Source organism: Capra hircus, chromosome 6 (assembly GCF_001704415.2).
Source record: "Capra hircus breed San Clemente chromosome 6, ASM170441v1, whole genome shotgun sequence".
Lineage (NCBI taxonomy): Eukaryota > Metazoa > Chordata > Mammalia > Artiodactyla > Bovidae > Capra > Capra hircus.
The window spans coordinates 29,694,463-29,714,278 of NC_030813.1; the positions used below are offsets into that span (position 1 = coordinate 29,694,463).

Below are 19,816 nucleotides of genomic sequence, written 5' to 3' on the forward strand. Positions count from 1 at the left end.
CTGATCACTATAAGAAGCTGGGAAATACTAGATAAGTTCTAAAGTGGATATCCACTAAGTAGTATCTAATTTCAATTCTCAGACTTCACATGATGTGAAACCCTCAACTAAATGATGTTTATAGACAGGGCCACCTTCATGGTATGTGGCCTGTGCTGTCACACAGCACCGATGCTTTGTTTAATACCCTGCTCTAAGCGTCTCGGAATTCTTAATACATTATTATACAAAGGATCCCCAAATTGTCATTTTGCACTGGGCCACACAAATTTGATAGCCAGTCCAGTCTGTAGAGTTTACTATTTTTATGACACCTTATATTTGTAAATGAATTTGAGGCACTGTAAACTCTAAAATACTTTGTGGATCTCTTATGAATGCTCAAAGTCACATTAGTGTGAGCATTTTGTTGACCTTCTATAAGTGCCTGATGCTATACTAGACTTATGGAAAATAAAAACAAAAACAACAGTAGACCCTGTATTCAAAAAACTTTCATACTAGTGTTAAGAATTTGTTATATATTTCTGGCTTTGAAAATTGGAAATAGTTGGATAACTCTGGTTGCCAAAATTGGAAGGTAGATTTCTGCATATGTGAGAGGCAAATTTATACTGTGAAGAGCTAAATGTTCATGAAGAGGTATTTGTAGGTGAACACTTGCAGATGATATTTTTTTCCTTATTGCACATGGTATTTGGAGATGATCACTTTTTCCTTGTTAAATACATATAGATGTAACCATACTGGATATTTAAATACTCAACCATTTTTCTTTATACATCTTGATTGAAGGGAATTGACTTGCTTGTTTGATTTTTTTAAATTACTCTAGCAAAAATAGAAGATAAAATTTCATTAAAAGGCAATTTATGTAATACCACTATATCTGGAAATCAATGCTGACACTTACCATTTTTTGTCTAGAGCAAAGACAGTTTTCTCTTAGCATGCTTAACCTAATGGTGGGAGAGCTGTTTTCTGGGCCATTTTCCACAGTTGGGCATGGTACCCAGGCCATCTGTTGCAAATGATCAAAGAAAGGGTTTCTCAACAGCAAGCCCACTGATAATCAGTACAGTTGCACTTTGTATTATCTATTTCACTATGTATATCTTACTGACTCAAGGTCTTGAAAATTACCTTTATAAATGTCATTCTTTTACATGCAAATTAAGTACTAGAAGTGATGTACATATTGCTTGATGTGAATTAATCTAGGGCATGGACTTAAATATACTGTATCTGTAGCACAAGAAATATTAATAAACTAATATGCTGTGATTGGTTAAGGCATCTCTCTAGATCAAATTTAAGAATGGGGTTCATACATAGACTAGAATGATGTATTAAAAAACACTGGAGTTATGATGAAAACATTTTAAATGATAGAAATAATTTCTTAATAAGTTAGATATTGCTATTTAACAGACACCTTGAAAAATTAATAATTTATGAAGCCTCAAACTCATAGAATTATTTCTCTTTCATTATAGTGATCATCTATGTTTTAAAATTCAAAATTAAGGAAATTCAAGATTAGTTTGTTCATACATTTTCTAAATGCATCAAATCATTACTGTTTTCTCCCCACACTTAACAGAGCCCTGTTTGCCTTGAGAGCATATGTGTGACTTTTTCTTGGACTAGTCCATTAAGGTTCCCAGTGGTTTGCAACAAAATAATCAGATGAATTTTTTTTGAAATGACTAAAGCATCTCATATCATTTTATCCACATTTGAACTTGGCTGAAGTCAGAGATGAAGTGAAGAATGAAGAGGTATATGTATTGGCTAGGCAGGGTAATCAATTTTTAGTCCTTTTCTATCTTTCTGTAGGATGTAAACATGTAACTACTTTCACTACATTACTGAATAAGGTAAGGTGGTATATAATCACCTGATATCTTACAGTCATCATTCCTTCTAAAGGAGCAAGTCTCATCTTCTAAAACAATGACTGAAAAGAAGGCTTTTTTACATTTTGCTTACTTGAATAAATATATTGTTATGGAATACATACTCATGTTGTATGTATAAATATACACAAATAGTTAAAAAATTGAGTTACCCTCTGCCTTTATGAGTAATAATTGAAAACAACAGTAACATTTTACAGAATTTGAGTCTTATATTTTGTGGCACTTTATTGATTATCGGCACGGTCTGTCATTACATGTATCAGTAAGTGCTTCAGAAGAGAAAAACAACAAAAAATGGAATAAGGCCTTCAAGACATCAGCTTCACGCTGATGGATCTGTCAATACCTCAGTGCCCTGTTCCTCTGCCTTTCTGAACTGTTTATTTAGGTACTCTTGAGTGTTCTTGCACATTGACTACAGAAGTTGAAGTTGATGGAAATGAGGTTATTCTGTAGTAAGCTGACAGTTTGGGTCCTTGATGTCCAGCAATTGAAAGTCCAGAAATGATGCCCTGTCAGAAGAAAGTATATTAAGGAAGTAAGTGAGAAATCAAGTTAGAGGCGGGAAACATCGTTTCCATTGCAGGGTCAGTCGTTTATAATTGTGGCGTGGTTTTGAAAGCTAGTTTTGTCTGTGATGCAGGTAGAGCCAGTTTTGACTGCAGAACAAATTAGTAGAGACTAGATGTCATTACTAATTGACTGCAGTCACATGACCTAGATGGAAAAGTCCCAGGCCAAGTTTCTTAGTGGACAAATGTCCCCTTTCCCAAGGGCTGTCTCCCCAAACAGGGAAACAACTGAATAAGCCATGAAATGACTTCCAAGATAATGTCTTAGTAATCAGTGTTTAACTACCAACACCATAATATTTGCTGCTGAATATATGTGCTTTTTTTTTTTTTGAGCAAACCTAGGAAGATAGTGAAGGACAGGGAAGCCTGGCACACTGCAGTTCATGGGGTTGTAAAGAGTGGGACATGACCTAGCAACTGAACAACGGCAATACATGCTTCTAAAGAACTTGTAAAAACTTTTAATTTTGGCCTCAGAGTTTAAACTTACATATTAGCGCAGGGTACTTAGTCAACGTGGGAAGTTAATAATAGTTTTGTTCTCCACTATCCTTCATAAGAAGACAATTATCAGGCCTAACTGAAATGTAGTGCATTAGATTCCTTTGTCTTTTGTGAAGTATAATAATAGGGTTTCTAAGGGCACTTTTATTAGTTTCTGTTTTTTATTTGGAAATCAAGTTAAAGGAAAATATACCTCAAATTGTGTAAGTATCTGTAATGGTCTTGGGGTTTTGTTTATTCAGCGGTATTGGAGCAGCAAGGTAGGAGCAATATGTTTGACAAATTTCAGTGTATAAAAAAATGAGGCTTTTGTTCTTCATGTTAATACTCTAATATTATTAATATTCTAATGAGAATTGGTGTTGGAGAAGACTCTTGAGAGTCCCTTGGACTGCAAGGAGATCCAACCAGTCCATTCTGAAGGAGATCAGCCCTGGGATTTCTTTGGAAGGAATGATGCTAAAGCTGAACTCCAGTACTTTGGCCACCTCATGCGAAGAGTTGACTCATTGGAAAAGACTCTGATGCTGGGAGGGATTGGGGGCAGGAGGAGAAGGGGACGACAGAGGATGAGATGGCTGGATGGCATCACTGACTCAATGGACGTGAATCTGAGTGAACTCCGAGAGTTGGCGATGGACAGGGAGGCCTGGCGTGCTGGGATTCATGGGGTCGCAAAGAGTTGGACACGACTGAGTGACTGAAATGAACTGAACTGAACTGAACTGAACTGAACGAGAATAAGCATGACTAATCATATAACTCTATGGTATTTGAGATGCAGTTTCCAAATAAGACTAAACAGCATTTCTAAACTCTAGGTTTTACTGCAAAACTATTAATATTAATACTATTGGTTGACTTGATGTTATCATGTATATTTCCAGTATTGAGAATAATTCTGAGTCAATAATAATTAATAATTATAAATTAATAATTAATCCAATAAATATTTTTGGTTAAGTGAAAGAATATATCATGAAGTGGCATCTTTTGAAAATAATGACAGACTTGAATCTGAACTTAAAGATCTTTAACTCATATTTCTAGTATTTCTTCTAAACTCCTTGCATAGGATTCAAGGCTTACCTAATAGCCAGGTGGCTCAAGTGGAAAAGAATCTACCTGCCAACACAGGAGACATGGGTTTGATCTCTGGATCAGGAGGATCCCCTGAAGGAGGAAATGGCAACCCACTCCAGTATTCTTGCCTGGATAATCCCATGGACAGAGGAGCTTGGCTACAGTCTATGGGCTCATAAGGAGTGGTGTACAATTTAGCGACTGAATACACACACACACACACACACACACACACACAAGAGCGTTATACTTTTCAAATAAGTTTTTCTTATGAAGTTGCTCTTGGTTTTGTCAGCTCTCAAGGGTAACACTCTGTAGTGGGAGGGATAGTGCTATCTTGGGAAGATCACAGTTTGTGAGGGAAACAAAGCTGGGTTGATCCCAGTTCTGCAATTTATTACCTACGTTCTCAGGGCAAGATAATTATCACCCTAGATATTGTGTTTTGTCATGTGTAAAAATAAAAATAATCATCTAAATCCTTAGTTAAACAACTAGTCACTAGACCTAACATATTGCCTGTGTAATAGCAGGCACTCAAATTACTTAACTAGATGATTTATGAATCATTATTGTTATCAAGCCAGGTTTGTTTTGCCCAAAATACAGCAAGCCAAAACTCAGAGCTGCCTAGGTTTTCAGGAAAAAGGGCAGCTAAGTAGAGATATCAAGGAGCAAGTCTCAGAACCACCTCTCCAAAGGCGAGGGTTCAGAGTATTTATGCGTGCATGCTAAGTTGCTTCAGTTGTGTCCAACTCTTTGCGACCCTATGGACTGTAGCCCACCAGACTCTTCTGTCCTTGGGATTTCCCAGGCAAGAATACTGGAGCGGGTTGTCATGCCCTTCTCCAGGGGATCTTTCTGACCCAAGGATCAAACCTTTGTCTCCAGCATCTGCACTGGCAGGCGGGTTCTTTACCACTAGCGCCATCGAGAGGTAGCTATGAAGTAAAGAATAAAGAAGCAGGGTTGTCTAAGGCATGGGGAGCCTGGGGAGCTCGGGGAAAGGGGACTGGAAAAAGGTGCAGTTAATTGTTCTACACAGGTGGAACTCGGCTCAGGCCTTTGTTTATTCAAAAATGAAGGCGCTTAGCAGGATCTGAGGGTGGAGTTTTCAGCCCTTAGATGTCAAAATGTCATCCAGTGGACACTCGCACATGCCCAGTTGAAGGGTTGATGTTCCTATACTGTTCAACTCAAGCTAGACACAGCTGATTGCAAGTTCCTAGAAAATGATTCCTAAACATCAGGTGTGATGCCTCCTGGAGTACATGCAAGCCTTCTGTATACCTTGATTAAAGAAGGCAGGTGAAATGGATATGACTAATGATTGCCCACAGTTTTATTATTTTTGAACAAAGAGCAAGTGAAAGGCAAATGGCTACAAAGTTCTAAACATTTTTCATTTTCTTGTTTTGCCAGATGAGGACTTTTTTCATGAACTCCCAGAAACCTTTCCATCTGACCCACCTGAACCTCTGCCACATTTTCTTATTGAGCCTGAAGAAGCTTATATTGTGAAGAATAAGCCTGTGAACCTGTACTGTAAAGCCAGCCCTGCCACCCAGATCTACTTCAAGTGCAATAGTGAATGGGTCCATCAGAAGGACCACATCGTAGATGAGAGAGTAGATGAAACTTCCGGTGAGTTTCCCATTGCATTTGCGCTGCTGTTTAGGATTCACTTACTACTTTGATGTGTTGTCATATCGTTCCTTCAGTTATTGAAATTGAAAGTGCAATGATTATCCTTTGGTAAAAAATTTTAAGGCCATTTGGTTAAGATTTGGTAATATCATTTCCTGTATTGCAAAGGAAAATGTGATGAATAAATCTTGACTTGGTTCCTGTTGAACCCCATAGAATTAAGGTATGGTTTATACTTAAGAGGGCTTCCTTGATGGTCCAGATGGTAAAGAATCTGCCTGCAATGCGGGAGCCCTGTGTTCGATCCTTGGTTTGGGAAGATATCCTGGAGATTGGAATGGCTACCCACTTCAGTATTCTGGCCTGGAGAATTCCATAGACAGAGAAACCTGTGGCCTACAGTCCATGGGGTCACAAAGAGTCAGACACAACTGAGTGACTTTCGCTTTTACTTTATACTTAAGAAGATAAATAATGAGAGTGAATAGATTGAATTATGGTAAGTAAATAACTTTGTGAAGAATGCCTTTGAATTTCACTTGTGTTTTCAAGTCTGGTGTCAGGCCTAAATATCCTGGAATTGAGGAACGTTTTCAATTAAGGATAAATTGTACTTGTTTACCAACCCACTCCAGTATTCTTGCCTGGAGAATCCCGTGGACAGAGGAGCCTGGTGGGCTGCTGCCCATAGGGTCGCACAGAGTTGGACACAACTGGAGCGCCTTAGCAGCAGCAGCAGCAGCACTTGTTTACATGATTGTCAAGTGTTAATTCCCATGCATAGTTTCCCTTATATATTTTTAAACAATTTGTAAACACTGTAGATTCAAAATATTTGTATCTTTAACTTACATCTGAAGATGAATCCTAATTACCTAAGTCTTCACTGAAGTTAAATTCAGAGTGACTGAGAAAAGTGATATTGTGGGTTCCATAGAGAAAAGTGGTGAGTGTAGCTCCCATCTGGGTAGATCTTGATTAGAGTATATTTGCTTCTCACATTGTTAAAAATCCTGACTTTATTTCTGTGTAAATATCATTCTTAATAGCAAAATACTAAAACCCAAAGAGAGGATGGAGTAGATCTTAATAAACTGTAGGATTTATATTGGCTATAAAGGTAACTTTCTTGATAGAAATTTCTTATTCCACCATAGGTAACTTAAGAGAGTTGTGGGAACCCCTAGAGTTATTTCAAACTAAGGAAATACATATATTTCTACAGTGGTTCAAGAGTTTTTGCTCTCCAGTAGGGAGAATAACAATCTGAATTTTCACATTCCTTCCAGATTTGTGATTTTTTAAATAATATTAAGACATGCATTTTAATAATTAAGACTTTGTTGATCAATATTTCCAAACTAAATTGTGACAAATATGATAAAAGTGGAAGTATTTAAATATCTTCATTTCCCTTCACAAATATCTCTATGTAACAAAATGAATACATGTTTTCAAAATTCAGTTGTAATTAATTCGTGTTTGTATCCAAAGGTCGGTTAATGAGGGGCAAGCAGTGACCAGCATTTGAAGGAAATCTTCGTTCAATGTTTCTAACAATTAAGAGATACTAGATGATTGAACATAGACCGTGAGAAGCCTGAGAAGAGGCATCTCTAAAAAAAAGAAAAAGCTTGTGAGACATATACTTATATAACACAAGTGGTCTTAGAAAATTAGGTGGCAGCTCCACATAATTGTCAGTTTGTGAGTCAGTATGCTCACTGCATGCAAGCTGATGACTGTAGAAATAACTGGGTATCCAGCTATCTAGTCTCTTCCTTCAGGGAATTGGTCTATTACACCTCTTGGTCTAATTACTCAGTAAATAGCTCCACCAGATGTCTTCAAAATCTCAAGTGAATTGAGTTTTATTTGTTTCAGCCCATTTATTTGTAAAGATTTCAAACACACACTTTTTAATAGTAAGAGGAAAAAGAAATAAAATCACAAAACTAAAATGAGAGTCATAAACATACTTAGGCTTGTCTTTACTAGATTAATGAATATGCTTTTATAGGAAGATTATAAATAAAAACAAAATTGCTCTGATACTGAACACGTCTAGCAGCCTCATGCTCTCTTGTTGTGTATGTGTTTATGTGTATTTTTTTAAAAGACAGTTCCATTTCATAAAGCATTATATTTTTATCTCCACAGAAAATTAATTAATATTGCCTATACCAATGATTAAAAATACATCTTAAAGCAACTATAAATGAAAATATATGATATGTTTTCATTCAAATTCAGGATGGGATAGATTAGAGCCGAGGAAAGATTTGGCAGCCTTAATACTTGCGTAGTATTCATATTTGGAATGGAATGCTTTTTTGTTGGTTTTCCTTTTCATCCAAAACTATACAGGATAGCTAGCATCCAGGAGAATGTGTCACCTTTAAATACAGGAAAAAGAGAGAGAGACCCACAGAGACTAGTATCTTCTGATGTTGTTCTTAACATAATTTATGTGTGCATGCTCGGTTGTGTCCTGCTCTCTGTGACCGCGTGGACTGTAGCTTGCCAAGTTCATCTGTCCGTGGGATTTCCAAGGCAAGAATACTGGAGTGGGTTGCCATTTCCTCTTCCAGAGGATCTTCCCCATTCAAGGATCAAGGCCAAGTCTCTTGCTTCCCCTGCTTGGGAGGTGAATTCTTTACCATTGAGCCCCCTGGGCGGTCATTTGGTGGTGTTCTTAACATACTAGCCAATGCAATTAGATAAGATAAATAACTAAATAGTTGAAAATGATCATTTGGACAAATATGATTTTGCAGATCTGGAAAACTTATGCAGTTTCAAAGGAAAAATTGAAAACTATTAAAAAATATAGAAAAGTGGCTGATAAAAGATATACATAACCCATCAACTTTTCTAAGCACAGTCAGTTCAAATTATATTGAACTAAAATATATCATTTACAATAACAATGCAAAAATGTAGATACAAAACTATCAAAAATTTGGAGAATTTTAGAAAGAGTTTTAAATCCACTCAGAGACAAAAAAAATAATAATACAATGCCTTGAATCAAGTGGAAAGACATGTCTTGTTCCTAGATAAAAAGACAATAGTTTTAAATGTTTGCTATTTATAAATGAATCCATAAAGTCATAGCATTGTGTGAAAAATAATTTGTAAAAATAGCTGGAAAAATTCTGAAATAGTAGCACAATAAAGAGATATCAGCTCTAAGAAGTTTGATCTTAGCAGAGAGTAAGACACACAGATTAATGGACACAAAATAGAAATCAGGAAATAAACTTCTAAGGCATTTTATACTGTGATGGTGGTAATTTCTAAATACACAAGGTAAGAAGTTGGAAAAGTAAAATATAAATTAGTAAGTAAATAAATAAATAAAGCTTGAGTTCTAGCTCATTCTTTAGAATAAAATAAATTCTAGATGTTAGGGTTAACATCATCATCCTTGTTGTCATTTCAGTCATCACCATCATCACTAGGAGAAAATTCTAGCAATTTATTTATTGGTTGTTTGGTTTCAGTGGTGATCAAAGCTTTTCTAATGAAGACAAAATCCAGAAGCCTTATAAGAAACCATTATTTTAGAAAAAATAAAGCATTATTAAATTTACATAAAGCAAGAAAACCACAAAAACCAAGGAAGCGATATATACTAATCAAAGGGTTAATTTAATTAATATACTACTAGCTCTTAAAATCGGAGAAGGCAATGGCACCCCACTCCAGTACTCTTGCCTGGAAAATCCCATGGACGGAGGACCCTGGTGGTCTGCAGTCCATGGGGTTGCTAAGAGTAGGACATAACTGAGCGACTTCACTTTCACTTTTCACTTTCATGCATTGGAGAAGGAACTGGCAACCCACTCCAGTGTTCTTGCCTGGAGAATCCCAGGGACAGGGGAGCCTGGTGGGCTGCCGTCTATGGCGTCGCACAGAGTTAAGACACAACTGAAGCGACTTAGCAGCAGCAGCTGTTAAACTATTTTTAAGGGAATGATATGTATACCAATAAAATTGAGCTGAGTTTAAAGATGGAGATATAGGAAAAGAAATGTAAGTGGTAAAGGCACATCTAAGAAAATGTTGTCAAGATCAGAACAGTTATTAGAGTACAGTGTTGATAACGGAGTGGGATCGGGATATTTCATACTTTGTTGATGAGGTTGCAAATTGACATAATCTTTTAGAAGACCAATTTAAAAATATCTGTCAACATCTAAATGTATATACCCTTTTACTCAGTAACTACAAATTTAGAAACTATCTAAAAATAAAATTCCTGATGAGCACAAAGGCTTGTATGCAAAGTTGTCCTTTGTACCCTTGTTGAGGTTAGTATATCAAGGGCAGTTCATCTCTAGGATGGAATACTGCATTGCTTTGTAAAACAATGAGAACTGTACACATGTGAAGTGGTAGAAAATTCTATCAGATAAAATTTGAAGTGAAAATCAAAATATATAATATTGCATGCAATATATGTCTTTATTATGTAAAAAGAAGATGTACATGTATTTGTCTATGCATTAGGATTTTCTGGAGAAACATACAAGTAGTTGACAGCTCAGAATTTGGGGCAGTAAGAGATTTTTTTTATTGTTTGATTTTCATTCAATCCTCTGAATGTATTATCTTCATGATAGATAATGAAATCTGAATTTAAAAGGCCCAAACTGCTTTATTGCAGCTCTTTGCCTGTTATCATAAATCTGCAACCTATACACTACTGGGAGTAGAGAGATTTGTAGTCCTCCTTATATTAGAGCTCTTTGTTTTCCATCTCTTTGCTCTTTCAGAACATTGTGAATGAAATTGAATTGCATGGTTCAAACTTGAGGGGTTTTCCTCTGAAGTTAGTTTCATCTGCAACTTTGGTGCCCAGCTTTTTATTTAATACAGTTTGAGTATTGTTTTGTTATGGGCCTTAGCGATTATTAATATTAGAATACGTTGAATTAATGAATATTAGAATACATAGAATTAATGTAAGAATACATTGTCTTGAAATATATTAGATATCAGAGAAATTTTCTAGGCATTTTAAAAATCAAACTGATTCTTAGATGGCAGGACAGAGAGAAGTCATTGCAAACAAGTTTGTTTTTTGTAGGTATCTCCTCCTTAGAATGGCTTCCCTGGTAGCTCAGTGGTAAAGAACCTGCCTGCCAAGGAAGGAGACGTGGGTTTGGTCTCTGGATCAGGAAGATACCCTGGAGAAGGAAATAGAAACCCACTCCACTATTCCTGCCTGGAGAATCCCATGGACAGAGAAGCCTGATGGGCTACAGTCCATAGAGTTGCAAAAGAATTGGACACTACTTAGTGACTCCACAACAGCAACAGCTATCTTAGAATAAATGATACCTGAAACCAACCTTGGAAATCAGATATATTGCCTTGTAACCAAGAAAAGCCAACTATATTCAGTAAGATCTCCACCAGAGGTACATTTTAATTGAAAAACTATAAAAAAAAGTTTCTCTCCAATTAAAATTCTTTCTTTTAAATTATGAAGATATTAAATATGCAGAATTGCTCTAAAATATTAAGTAAATGGTTATACATATTCACTGAACAAAGCTATTCCATAGACAATAAAATACACTGATTAAAGATCATTCATTACTGTTACTGTTTGCTTTTCCATCATTTAAATCACATTTCATTTCTTGCAAATACATAATATAAAAAACAGAAAAGTGGAAAGCAGCATGTATTAGGTGATTTAGAAATTTTGAGTGTTGAGAAGCTCTTGATAATATAGTATAAGCATCCATGTTCTTTCAGAATTCCAAAGAAATCTTCATCTGCTCAGAATTTTATGGTTACATTTTTGTGAAAAGATCAGGCTTGTCTGCTTGGTTTTTATTTACTTGAAACCTTTTCAACCCTTGTTTCCATGGTACCTAAGATTCACCATTGGAAAGCAAACATTTCACCTCTATGAAGAAACAAGGGAGTTTAGAAAACCTCCATTAGTTTGATATTTTAGTAAGCCCTAGGTTTTCCCACTTCATCTGTAATTATTCTCTCATTAGCAGAATATTATAAATAGGACCAACATGACAGCATTGCAAAGAATTGCAGCCTTTATACTGAATCCCCTGAATTATATCTTTATTCAACAAAGTAATCTTATGATATAACTTTGTGATTCTCCTTTTCACATGAGAAAACTGAGGCTCAGCAGGATAAAGAAACCATTTGCCCAGTTGCATAGCTAAGAGGTGACAATCAAGACATGAACTCAGTTCAGTTCAGTCGCTCAGTCATGTCCAACTCTTTACAACCCCATTATCGCAGCACGCCAGGCCTCCCTGTCTATCACCAACTCCCGGAGTTCACACAAACTCATGTGCATCGAGTCGGTGATGCCATCCAGCCATCTCATCCTCTGTCGTCACCTTCTCCTCCTGCGCCCAATCACTCCCAGCATCAGAGTCTTTTCCACTGAGTCAACTCTTTGCATCAGGTGGCCAAAGTATTGGAGTTTCAGCCTCAGCATCAGTCCTTCCAATGAACACCCAGGACTGATCTCCTTTAGGATGGACTGGTTGGATCTCCTTGCAGTCCAAGGGACTCTCAAGAGTCTTCTCCAACACCACAGTTCAAAAGCAGCAATTCTTCGGCGCTCAGCTTTCTTCACAGTCCAACTCTCACATCCATACATGACCACAGGAAAAACCATAGCCTTGACTAGACAGACCTTTGTTGGCAAAGTAATACCTCTGCTTTTTAATATGCTATCTAGGTTGGTCATAACTTTCCTTCCAAGGAGTAAGCATCTTTTAATTTCATGGCTGCAATCACCATCTGCACTGATTTTGGAGCCCCAGAAAATAAATTCTGACACTGTTTCCACAGTTTCCCTATCTATTTCCCATGGGATGATGGGACCAGATGCCATGATGTTTATTTTCTGAATGTTGAGCTTTAAGCAAACTTTTTCACTCTCCTCTTTCATTTTCAAGAGGCTTTTCATTTCCTTTTCACTTTCTGCCATAAGGGTGGTGTCATCTGCATATCTGAGATTATTGATATTTCTCCTGGCAATCTTGATTCCAGCTTGTGCTTCTTCCAACCCAGCATTTCTCATGATGTACTCTGCATATAAGTTAAATAAGCAGGGTGACAAAATATAGCCTTGATGTACTCCTTTTCCTATTTGGAACCGGTCTGTTGTTCCATGTCTAGTTCTAACTGTTGCTTCCTGACCTGCATACAGGTTTCTCAAGAGGCAGGTCAGGTGGTCTGGTATTCCCATCTCTTTCAGAATTGTCCACAGTTTATTGTGATCCACACAGTCAAAGGCTTTGGCATAGTCAATAAAGCAGAAATAGATGTTTTTCTGGAACTCTCCTGCTTTTTCAATGATCCAGCAGATGTTGGCAACAATTTGATCTCTGGTTCCTCTGCCTTTTCTAAAACCAGCTTGAACATCTGGAAGTTCATGGTTCACGTACTGCTGAAGCCTGGCTTGGAGAATTTTGAGCGTTACTTTACTAGCGTGTGAGATGAGTGCAATTGTGTGGTAGTTTGAGCATTCTTTGCCATTACCTTTCTTTGGGATTGGAATGAAAACTGACCTTTTCCAGTCCTGTGGCCACTGCTGAGCTTTCCAAATTTGCTGACATATTGAGTGCAACACTTTCACAGCATCATCTTTTAGGATTTGAAATAGCTCAACTGGAATTCCACTAACTTTGTTCATAGTGATGCTTCCCAAGGCCCACTTGACTTCACATTCCAGGATGTCTGGCTCTAGGTGAGTGATCACACCATCGTAATTATCTGGGTCGTGAAGATCTTTTTTGTAGAGTTCTGTGTATTCTTGCCACCTCTTCTTAATATCTTCTGCTTCTGTTAGTTCCATACCATTTCTGTCCTTTATCGGGCCCATCTTTGCATGAAATGTTCCCTTGGTATCTCTGATTTTCTTGAAGAGATCTCTAGTCTTTCCGATTCTCTTGTTTTCCTCTATTTCTTTGCATTGATCGCTGAGGAAGGCATTCTTATCTCTCCTTGCTATTCTTTGGAACTCTACATTCAAATGGGAATATCTTTCCTTTTCTCTTTTGCTTTTTGCTTCTCTTCTTTTCACAGCTATTTGTAAGGCCTCCTCAGACAGCCATTTTGCTTTTTGCATTTCTTTCCCATGGGGATGGTCTTGATTCCTGTCTCCTGTACAGTGTCACAAACCTTCGTCCATAGTTCATCAGGCATTCTATCAGATCTAGTCCCTTAAATCTATTTCTCACTTCCACTGTATAATCATAGGGGATTTGATTTAGGTCATTCCTGAATGATCTAGTGGTTTTCCCTTTTTTCTTCAATTTAAGTCTGAATTTGGCAATAAGGAGTTCATGATCTGAGCCACAGACAGCTCCCAGTCTTCTTTTTGCTGACTATATCAAGCTTTTCCATCTTTGGCTGAAAGAATGTAATCAATCTGATTTCAGTGTTGACCATCTGGTGATGTCCATGTGTAGAGTCTTCTCTTGTGTTGTTGGAAGAGAGGGTGTTTGCTATGACTAGTGCATTCTCTTGGCAAAACTCTATTAATCTTTGCCCTGCTTCATTCCATACTCCAAGGCCAAATTTGCCTGTTACTCCAGGTGTTTCTTGACTTCCTACTTTTGCATTCCAGTCCCCTATAATGAAAAGGACATCTTTTTTGGGTGTTAGTTCTAAAAGGTCTTGTAGGTCTTCATAGAACCATTCAACTTCAGTTTCTTCAGCATTACTGGTTGGGGCATAGGCTTGGATAACCGTGATACTGAATGGTTTGCCTTGGAAATGAACAGAGATCATTCTGTCATTTTTGAGACTGCATCCAAGTACTGCATTTCAGACTCTTGTTGACCATGATGGCTACTCCATTTCTTCTGAGTGATTCCTGCCCACAGTAGTAGATATAATGGTCATCTGAGTTAAATCCACCCATTCCAGTCCATTTTAGTTCGCTGATTCCTAGAATGTCGACATTCGCTCTTGCCACCTCCTGTTTGACCACCTCCAATTTGCCTTGATTCATGGACCTAACATTCCCGGTTCCTATGCAATATTATTCTTTACAGCATTGGACCTTGATTCTATCACCAGTCACGTCCACAACTGGTTATTGTTTTTGCTTGGCTCCATCCTTTCATTATTTATGGAGTTTTTTCTCTACTGATCTCCAGTAGCATATTGGTCACCTACCGACCTGGGGAGTTCCTCTTTCAGTATCCTATCATTTTGCCTTTTCATACTGTTCATGGGGTTCTCAAGGCAAGAATACCAAAGTGGTTTGCCATTCCCTTCTCCAGTGGACCACATTCTGTCAGACCTCTCCACCATGACCCGTCCATCTTGGGTGGCCCCACACAGCATGGCTTAGTTTCATTGAGTTGGACAAGGCTGTGGTCCATGTGATCAGATTGGCTAGTTTTCTGTGATTGTGGTTTCAGTGTGTCTGCCCTCTGATGCCCTCTCGCAACGCCTACCGTCTTACTTGGGTTTCTCTTACCTTGGACGTGGGGTATCTCTTCACGGCTGCTCCAGCAGAACACAGCTGCTGCTCCTTACCTTGGACGACATTGCCCGTCCTGACCTTGTCATGGAGTAACTCCTCTTGGCCCTCCTGCGCCTGGGCAGCCACCACTCCTTGGACATGGCGTTGCTCCTCTTGGCCTGATATGAACTCAGTTCAGTTCATTTCAGTCACTCAGTCATGTCCAACTCTTTGCGACCCCATGAATTGCAGCACACCAGGCCTCCTTGTCCATCACCAACTCCCGGAGTTCACTCAAACTCACATCCATCAAGTCGGTGATGCCATCCAGCCATCTCATCCTCTGTTGTTCCCCTTCTCTTCCTGCCCCCAATCCCTCCCAGCATCAGAATCTTTTCCAATGAGTCAACATCAGGTCTCTCTGATTCCAAAGTTTTTGCTCTTGGCCCTGTACTCAGTGTTTCCCTGAATACTTCTGCAACTTTGTACACAGAACTAAGTTAAACAAAAAAAGATCTATGTAAAACAATTATCTATTTTCTCAGGAAAGAAAATCTGGTTCTCAGTGTCAGCTAAACATTTATCTTTCATGCTTTTCATCTCCCTTCTTGTTTGTGTCAAGTTTTTTATATGTGGCCCTTTGTGGTTCTTTAGTAATCAAGATGGTGCTTAGGATTTGATTATTTTTATTTGTGAAGGTATTCAACATTTGGCCAAATAGCAAAAAATAAAAAGAATTTCAGTTGGTGAGCAAAAGATGAGCCCCTTTTTTTAACAGGAAAAAAAAGACATTGATAAAGAGTAACTGCACATGGACACAAATTTAAGTGAATTACCTTTACTCAAAATAGAGCTTTCAAAAAATATACTGTGCTCACTCAGATCCTGCAAGAGTGGCACAACTGCAGAATTCTTTCTCCTTTTTCATTCTTATTTTAGTTACCTCTTTTTTGCATTCCATCAGCAAAAATAGAAATCTCAACTTCACCCCTTACTCCAGCAGCCAGAGTGATCATTAAAAAACAGTTCAATCCTCCTCAGAATTCTCCCCAAAACATCCTTCTGGTTTTAATTCTTGCTGCTACTCCCCTAGTAGAGTCTTTAATTATATACATCTTAGATTATTTAAATAGCCTCCTACCTTCTAAGTGTTAGCCTTTTTCCTCAGCAATCCATTCTCTAGCTAGTTATAGGCCTAAAGAATAGGCCCAAGTGTTTATCTCATTTCATTTTTGTATATATATGTCTTTCCTTTGTCCATGGATAAAGCATTTCCTCCTTGCTCATGTATTCAAAAGCTTTTGTACAGTCTGTTCCTAATCAAACTTCATAAACTTATTTTAATAGTTTCTCCCCCACCACATGCCCTGTATACTAGGTCAGTTTGGTTTTTCCTCTTAAACTGTGTTCAGTAAACCACTAGTGTCTTGTAAGTGCTATTTGAGAAAAAATTAAATAAACAAAAAGCTTTGCGGTGAAATAATTTAGGAAATGCTGCGATAATCATATTCCCCTTTTGGAGAAAATATAAAGAATTTTTGCATGTAGAAGTCCCAGTAAAGCTCTGAAGTGGAAAAACATTTTTTAACATCATATTATCTGGTAGCTTAACTCTTTTTCTCAGAATCTCTGTTAAAATATCATGAACAGGGACTTCCCTGGTGGTCCAGTGGTTAGGAATCCACCATGCAATGCAGAGGATGTGGGTTCAGTCCTTGGTGGGAGAACTAAGATCCCACATGCCACAGAGCAACTAAGCCCACGCTCCAACTGAGCCCACGCCTCACAACTAGAGAGTCCGTGTGCCACAAGGAAAGCTCCTGCATGATGCAGCTAAGACCTGACACAGCAAACTAAAATAAGTACATAAATATTTTTTAAAATATCAAAGAACTTAATGTCAGACTAGGACGTGACATTATGTAGAATTTGTTTATAATTTTGTTAAATCAGCCCAAACATTCTACATTTTTCTGCCTTAGGATCATAGAAGCTTTATTTCAGTGAGAGTAAATTCAATGAATTACTGACATGCTTCACAATAAGTCATATTAAAGTGAATGTAGTCAGATTTCTGTAATCATGACTTAATGGTCCTACTTATACTATATGGAACTTTAGGAAATAAGTCTGGTCACGTCCTGGCCTACTCCTAATTTTGGATATTTGAAATAGACAGTTACCACTTTTCCTTCCCCAAGTTCTCTGTCCTCTTCAGTCTAAGCATTATGAGCTGAAGAGTAAGCTCCATGAATTCAGAGGTTATGTCTATCTTTTTTGCTATTCTAGTTCCATGCTTAACTTGTTGTTAGGTACCTAGTAGGTGCTCAATAAATATGTGTTGTGTGAAATAGTGTTTCTTTATACTGTACTTTGGGCTTCCCAGGTGGCACTGCTGCTGCTGCTAAGTCACATCAGTTGTGTCTGACTCTGTGCGACCCCATAGACGGCAGCCCACCAGGCTCTTCTATCCCTGGGACTCTCCAGGCAGGAACACTGGAGTGGGTTTCAGGTGGCACTAGTGGTTAAGAACTCACCTGCCAATGCTGGAGTCCTAAGGGATGTGGGTTTGGTCCCTAGGTCAGGAAGATACCCTGGACGAGAAATGGCAACCCACTCCAGTATTCTTGCCTGGAGAATCCCATGGACAGAGACCCTGGTGGGCTACAGCCCATGGGGTTGCAAAAGTCAGAAACAACTGAAGCGCCTTACGTATACGGTACTTTCCCCCATTCCACCTCTGTTAAAATCCTACTCATTCTTAAAGAAGTATCTAAAGTATGCATATCTAAAGATATCATCTAAATATCATAGATGAGTATTTGTATAAAACCCCAAGCCATAGCGTACACACATCCACACTTCACTCATTTGTGCTTCCATTTTCATTATACTCATGAATGTAAATGTATACTAGGGTAAACCATGTAAAGTCATCAATATTCATTTGGAGGTACAAAATAGCAGTTTCTTATAATTCAATATCATATATTTTTATGATATATTTATATACTCACATAAATATGAATATGTATATATATATAAAATCTCTGTTTTTTTCAGCTGGATTAGAATGGTATGGTAGGGCTTATTTTGTAAAGCTTTGTCTTTTATAAAGTTTATAATATATGGCATTAACATAGAAGATGACAAATAAAAGCTTGTTCTGTGGGATTGTAGCCATTCGTCTTACTAAATTTGGGTAACTGAAATGTAGTGAGACATACTGATGACGTTTTTATTTGGAGTACTTCATGAATAGACAATCTGAGACATGCATAAAGCATAATCTTTGGTAAGGGTAGTGAGATTACTCTTATATATGTAATATGACTTTATATATGTAGTGTGATTACTCATATATGTAGTGTGAATTCTCTTATATGTGATGTGACTTTACACATTAAATACACACATCAAATAGATTGTTATTTTCTGTATAAAATAATTATTCTAAACTTAGTTCTCATATGCTGGGAAAGATTGAAGGCAGGAGGAGAAGAGGATAATAGAGGATGTGATGGTTGGTTTGATGGCATCACTGACTCAGTGGACATGAGTTTGAGCAAGTTTCAGGAGTTGGTGATGGACACGGAAGCCTCAGGTGCTACAGTCCATGGGGTCACAGAGTAAGACACAACTGAGTGATTGAACTGACTGAACTGAGTTCTCATTAACAGAGTGAATATTTTCTAAAGGAAGTTAGGTGACTTTGTTTAAATTTTGGTAAATGATGCATGAAATTTGGAAACCCTATTTGAATTTTATTCCATATTTTTTAATTTTATTCAGTGGAAATATTGCCTTTATAAGAATAGAGCTTTTAAATTTTTAATATGTTTGTCAATGAAGATAAATGATTCTGAAATATGGATCAATTATTTTTTATTTGATTTCCTTCTCAGAGGTCCTTCTCTCAACACTGGAAACTAACACTTTTTCTTTTTGGTATGAGACTGGCCCCAAAATAAAAATAGAAAATTGGCAAGAATCCAGGTAGTACATTGAGGCTTTTCCACTGAGTCAATCTGATAGCTTGGTGAGAAAGTAATTACCAGTTAGTGATAACAGAATAGAAACTATCCCTAAATATATACTTTCTCTTACTCTTCTTTTGTTAGTGCTTACAATTGATTTATCTTAATTTCACATTGACATTGTCTTTAAACACCTGGATTCATGTGGCCAATCCCAGCTGCACTTACAAAAGTTGGTTGATCAGAGTTCCAGAACTTCAATTTTGTTGCTTTCATTTTGTTCTAGCAGGAAAATAGTCTTGGCTGAGTGGATCATGGGAAAAGCAAGAGAGTTCTAGAAAAACATCTATCTCTGCTTTACTGACTATGCCAAAGCCTTTCATTGTGTGGATCACAAAAAACTGCGGACAATTCTGAAAGAGATGGGAATACCAGACCACCTGACCTGCCTCTTGAGAAATCTGTATGCAGGTCAGGAAGCAACAGTTAGAACTGGACATGGAACAACAGACTGGTTCCAAATAGGACAAGGAGTACGTCAAGGCTGTATATTGTCACCCTGCTTATTTAACTTCTATGCAGAGTACATCATGAGAAACACTAGGGTAGAAGAAGCACAGGCTGGAATCA

General features: G+C 37.6%; 1 protein-coding gene across 3 annotated transcripts in view; it reads left to right on the forward strand.

Moving 5' to 3' along the window:
• Positions 1-19,816, forward strand: part of UNC5C (unc-5 netrin receptor C) — a 419,967-nt gene that overhangs the window by 229,222 nt on the left and 170,929 nt on the right. For all 3 annotated transcript variants that reach the window (XM_005681406.3, XM_018049297.1, XM_005681407.3), the window contains exon 2: positions 5,507-5,728. In XM_005681406.3, the coding sequence (XP_005681463.1) occupies positions 5,507-5,728 (222 nt within the window). The remainder of the gene's footprint in view (positions 1-5,506; positions 5,729-19,816) is intronic.